At 36.2% G+C, this 6,116-nt stretch overlaps 1 protein-coding gene across 2 annotated transcripts; it reads right to left on the bottom strand.

Moving 5' to 3' along the window:
- Nucleotides 1-255: 255 nt before the first annotated feature.
- LOC120070044 (tobamovirus multiplication protein 2B) lies at nt 256-4,899 on the bottom strand. 2 transcript variants are annotated; one of them, XM_039021902.1, is made up of 5 exons: nt 4,699-4,878; nt 4,079-4,144; nt 3,910-3,974; nt 793-883; nt 256-684 (listed from the first exon to the last, which is right to left on the bottom strand). In XM_039021902.1, the coding sequence occupies exons 1-5, from the start codon at nt 4,831-4,833 to the stop codon at nt 646-648; spliced, it is 396 nt and encodes a 131-aa protein (XP_038877830.1). In that variant the 5' UTR covers nt 4,834-4,878; the 3' UTR covers nt 256-645. The 2 variants fall into 2 exon arrangements, with proteins under 2 accessions (XP_038877830.1, XP_038877831.1); XM_039021903.1 differs by lacking the exons at nt 256-684; nt 793-883 and adding an exon at nt 890-1,562 and having other exon boundaries at nt 4,699-4,899.
- Between the last annotated feature and the right edge of the window lie 1,217 nt (nt 4,900-6,116).

The following is a 6,116-nucleotide window of genomic DNA, read 5'->3' as shown; positions in this document are numbered from 1 at the left end:
AAGATTAAAATTTTGCTATTTTGTGTAAATAGTTTTCCTTATTTTTCTATTTTTGAAAATCCCCTTTTTTAACATACAACATATTCTTAAATTAATTAATAATAATATATATTAAACCTAATATTTAGTGGGTAACAACTAGTTTTATGGTTTATAAATACATTATCAAACACATTTCAAACAATTGTTTAAATTGGAATCCAGTTTCTGAATGTGCCATCAAACACATATCTAAAAACATGAAATACAACTCTGTTTTCATCGAATCACTTATTTTTTAATTTCTGTTTTCCGATTGCCTACCAAATCAACTCTAATATACTCTCTGAACTTAAAATACCCCATCACTCTGTTCAGCCAAAAATGAAAATGATTTACGGATATGTGACATTCATAATTTCATTTTACCCTATCTTTACATGGTCAGCAACTTAGCTTTAGATTTAAAAGCAGGAAACTATTAGAATGACACTGGGTGTCGTTCGGTTGATGAAGGGAAATCGACTTCCTGAAGCGAATGGGGTTAAAAAAATGAAATTGTGGCAACAGACATTCAGTACCATCCTACAGCCAAGGACAAGAAGGAAAAAGGTTAGGGTATTTACTCTTACGGCCTTATCTTTACATGTTTTGAAAGGACAGCACTTAGTCCACATCTTTCAGTTGACGAAGAGATTCGCTTTCCTGGGAGAGAAACAGTTAAACATAAGAAATTGAGTCAAAAAACTACCATATAACAAAACAAGACAACCCCTCATCCCGAGGGGGAGAAAAGGGTCCGACGACTCCAACCTCATGAGGTTGTTGGAATTGGGATAGAGATTTCAGCTGGGAGCTTTCCATGTTTGTAAGTAATTGCACGACAGTCTTCAAATGAGGAATGCTGCAAACATTCGGAATCAAGTAAACCAAGACAGAGGCCAAATTGATCAGTGCACAGAACTATCTTAAAATGCATCATAGAACACTTGTTCTTGTGGAGGGTAAAGTAAAAGTAGAAGCAATTTTTACTAGATATACCAAAGGACAAGAACAAAGTAGTAATTCAGACAATATAGTGAAATATCTGCTTATTGGATAACTTACAATGTCATCGGGGGTCATCCATTGATATTAATTCCTTCAGGCCAACAAAAAAAAGAAAAAAAAAAACTAAAGGATAATTACTAAAGCTCTTCGAAGTTGAAGTCCAGAGGGAAACATGAAGTCTAACGAGAGACCATACATCCGAGGGGTCACTCTCCATACCTCTAAACACTATCTTATTCTGCTCACCCCAAAGATCCCACAATAGCACACACATGGACAACCTATAAAAATTGTTCCCATTCACGAAAAGCAGATTTTGGAACTCCCAGATCATATCACTAGTATCCCTAGGCAAGCATGAAATCAAAAGTACGGAAGAAGCATTCCCATACAAATTTCACAGACGCATGTCTCCACAAAATATGATCCAGGTCTTCTTCCACCCTCTGATAGAGAATGCAACAGCATAAGCCCACTAACAAGGGCAACTTCCACGACAATTGATCGTGAGTGTTAACTCTTCCATGTAAAACCTGCCAAGTAAAGAAGTTTACTTTCTTTGGAATCTGAATCCTCCACAAAGAAGAGAAAACAAATCAACTAATCAGAGAAGGGTCCAGTATGCAACAAAAGAAAGATTTACAAGAGAACCCTCTTAAAGGTTCAGGACCCCAAACACGAAAATCCTTTTCACAATCCTAAAGTCGCACTCCCAAATCAAAGACATGAGAGGAGAAACATCCATTTCCTCTTTTATCAAACAACGAGTGCCTAAACCCACAAGAAAAGGAAATGAAGCTCTCTAACCACACCAATAGTGGTTTTCATTCCCTTTCCCCACCACTCAATGGACAAGGTGAGAGACAGAAAGAGAGGAGCTTATAAGAAATATCTTTTCACAAATTCCAATAGATGCCTTTTGACTCCGGCCGACAACCACTCAAAAGGGTTAATAGGTTTCTTAGCAATCTCCCATCTCACCAGATGTGATCCATTACCTTCTTCAACTCTTTCCCAAAGGAAGTTATGCATGAGCTTCTCGATATTCTTATAGACCAAGCTAAGGGCTCTGAACATGGAGGATTAGTAAATGGGAATACCACTCATAACAGAAAGAATAAGGATTACTCTACTAGCTTTGGAGAAAAAGCTTTTCTTCCACGAGACCAATTTTTTTCTAAGCTTACCACACCAGGATTCCAAAAAGAGTCTTTAAATTGCTTCCAAGGGGGAGCCCTAAGTAATAGGAGGAAAAAGAACCTAAGTCACAGCTCACCTCCTCAACCCAACTCTTGTGCTTCTCCGGGTCACAGTAAAGACCCATAATCTGACACTCACCCATGACCCTAAGCCCTGACATGGTTTCAAAGAAGGCTAGAATATGGTTTAGCAAAAAGAAAAACTCAACCTCTTCAAAACATAAAGGGTTGGTATCATCGATAAATTAAAGATGGGATAAGGCCACTTTCTCCTGGGGATAAGGCCACTTTCTCCTGGCCAACCTCTAAGAGTTCAATCACTTGAGCTTGCACTCCCTTAGTGACGATCATACTCAAGATATCTACCACTAACAGGAAGAGAAAAGGGGGATAAAGGGTTAACTTGTCTAAGGCCTCTCGTATGCTTTATCTTACCCCTTGGACTACCAATGATAAGACAAAAGTAGCTAACATTCCTTGTTCAACTCCACATCCACATTCTTCATTTATACACAAACCCTGTCTTTTCCAAAACCTTGTCCAAAAATCCCAAGCCACTAGTCCTTTTTTATTTATTTATTTATTTTTTTAATATAAGAATCCACTAGACCTTTTCAAAAGCAATTTTGCAGACCATTTCTATATTCTTGTGTCTGTAATCCTCTATGGCTTCATTAGCTATAAGAGCTTGCTCAAGAATCTGCCTCCTGGCTATAAACTTTCCTTGCAGCCCAGAAATTGTCAATGGGGAAACTTTCTTAAACAATTAGCTAGGACCTTAGCAGAGATTTTTTAAACACACGTGATGAGTCAATGGGGGGAAAGTCCTTAATATTGCTGGCTTTATCTTCTTTGGGATAAGGCACACAAAGGTTTTGGAGATGGAATTGTTCTAGATGCCCCTTTCAAAGAATTCCTTAAAAACTCCTTCTAAATCCCCCTTTACACAATCCCAATTATCATGCCATGGAGAAAGCATCTAAACATGGGGATTTATTCCTATCATTCCCAACCACCGCTCTCCTGATCTACTCAAGGGAAAAGGGAGCAAGCAACTCGGCCCCTACCCTTTCAGAAATAGAATGGCCATCAATACCATGAACAAAGGATTTAGGAATTGCCTCTGAACTATAAAAGTTAAGAAACGAGGATAGTAGCTCCTCCTCAATATCCTTTGCTATTTGAACAATCTCCCTACTATCACTTTCCAAAGAGCCAATGGTGTTCTTACTTTTCCTACCACTGGCCACCCNACAATCTCCCTACTATCACTTTCCAAAGAGCCAATGGTGTTCTTACTTTTCCTACCACTGGCCACCCTATGAAAGAAAGACCGAGTTACAATGCCCTCCTTTAGCCCAAATGACCATTAGCCATTTGCCTCCAGCTGCGGGTCTCTTTCCTGATTAGGTCAACAAATTCCACCATCAAAGTCTCCCTTTCCTCTTTCAAAGAATCATCCAACCTCTCCTCCATCTCCGCCATATCAATTTTAATCTGAAATTTGTTGATTACAATATATCACTGGGAAACAAAGCATTTACTAATGTGCTTCAATAGTTGTTATGAAATTTATCAGAAATCATGGGTTTCTTCACCAAAGAAATACTTTGCGAGCATATACATTTGAACATAGAAATAGAATTAATTCCACCAAGCCATGTTCAAGGACAAAAATAACCTTTCTAGTCCCTTCTCAACATATGCATCTAATGACGAAACCACCTGTGGCATCTGCTCTAAGATCTGCATCACAAGATGAGAGGGGAAAGTACAATCAGAAGTCCTTTTGCTAAGAAATAAATAAAAGAAATAAGAACATGTTCAGGTTATTAACTGATGCTACATACTTTCCCAATATTTTTAATAGTAGGCGTTTTCGCCAAAAGATTCTTTGGCAACTTTGTTAACTGAGCCTGCAGCCAAGACAGAACTATGTGACAAACTGAACTGAAAATCTGAAAGCAATGCAATAAGAGAAAAAATCTCAAACAAAATTGCATTTCAGCAATATGACTAAAACTTCCGAGAGTTGAATCCATCTCACATAGACAAATGTGAAGAGAAAAAACAGAGTTAAATTCCAATTCAATTATATAAGGTATGGATAATTGAAATTATGACTTCGATGCAAACAATAATTGCACAGTTAATTTTCTGTACAATATTACACAAATTATAAGATAACGTGATTTCTCAATTAACTGAAGCTAGAAAGTGGAAACGATACAAAACGAACAATTAAGATTTGGAAATTCAATAATCCATTCATATGATTCAAGATCGTCATCAACATTCCTAAAGAGCTCGCAAGAGAGAACGAAAATGAAATTTAAAAAAAAAAAAAAACATATATCGAACAAATTCAGGCATCACCGCTACCGATCCTACTCCGAAGAGTACCGTTCGAATTGAAGCTTCAGATAACACAAACAATAACGAGAGAGAGAGAAGGAGAAAGAGAGCATGCCTGAGCCGAAGAAGATTGCTGCATGAGATGAAGGAGATTTGAAGTGGATCGTACCGACTGAGAAATGTGGTCGGCCACCATGGCTTTGGCTGTTCCATCTCTATTGCTTCGACCTGATGCGGAAGCTGTCGCCATTGTTGGCCTCTCTCTCTCTCGATTAATTTTAAGTTAAAGAACACAATCTTGTCTTTTATTGGCTTTCTTTTTTCTTTTTCTTTCCAAATTCCAAATTCCAAATATTTTAGTCCGTTCTAATCTAATTTAGTAAGTAAAGTTTTAATATTTTGGTTTAATGTGTGTTGGTTTAGTTCCAAATGATCTTGTCCAAGTGTAATGTAGGTTTTGATGTCATAACCGCTTAGATTTCACTTACCTATGATCATTTTTCTACATATATAACCTTTATTAAAATGAAAATCTCTCTCTCAAACAAACAATCACGAGGACGATTATGAAAAAGTAAAGTAGATTTAACACAGAATATAAATGTCACAAGATGCACTAGTGGAAAGAAACTTCACTATGCAAAGAGTTTAGTAATCACAATGAATTACCTATCCGATATACTTCATCTTCAGTGACTCATGTATAGTTTTAAGCTCTCCTCACTTCCACAATAACATTTCTCCAAATTTTGTATGAGATCTTGGGTTTTATGTCCTAAAATTTCTAGATAGTAAATGTAACATTTGACCGGTCATTAATAAAGTGTTATTAATATTTATTACAATAAATAGTTATTGTTATCTTGTATTTATCTTGCCTAAATAACATTAATTCAATAAATTAGCTGCAGTGATCAAATTCCGTAGCGGAAGCATTTTGTTAGAACGCCTTGAATCTTGCAAATCGATTTTACATTAAACAAAATCATTATACAAAACAAAATATATACATGTAAATTAGCATGCTTTTGGGAAAAGATTGGAATGATTCTTACCTTTGTAGATTTCCAAGTGCCACGAATAATCCTCTCCTAGTTCGAACGAACGAATCTCCAGCGATCTTGATCATGAACAATTTCTTGAACAATCTAGAACACTACCACGAGAGTAACCTCGTTATTTTCTAAGATTTCAATAAAGGGATAGGTGGTATTCGACTATTGGGACAAGGAGGGGGAAAAGGGTTTTGGAGAGTAGAGAGGATTTTCTTTATGCCTTAGAGAAAATTTTGTACAATAACACTATAGTGTTGCGTATTGTGTTCTGTGTATTCCCGAAGGGCCATAGAAACGTCTTTATATAGAGAAGGGCCAAACCCCTTTCCTAATAGTTTCCTTTTCCATAATTAATTAAATAATAGTTATTTAATTAATTAGCTCATTTAATTAAATAATAATTATTTAATTAATTAGTCCAATTAAATAAGACTTATTTAATTTTAATTTGTACAATAATTAAATAACTATTTATACA

This window comes from Benincasa hispida, unplaced genomic scaffold (genome assembly GCF_009727055.1).
Source record: "Benincasa hispida cultivar B227 unplaced genomic scaffold, ASM972705v1 Contig793, whole genome shotgun sequence".
Lineage (NCBI taxonomy): Eukaryota > Viridiplantae > Streptophyta > Magnoliopsida > Cucurbitales > Cucurbitaceae > Benincasa > Benincasa hispida.
The sequence above is the reverse complement of the archived record's forward strand: the minus strand, read 5'-3'. Positions and strand labels throughout refer to the sequence as shown.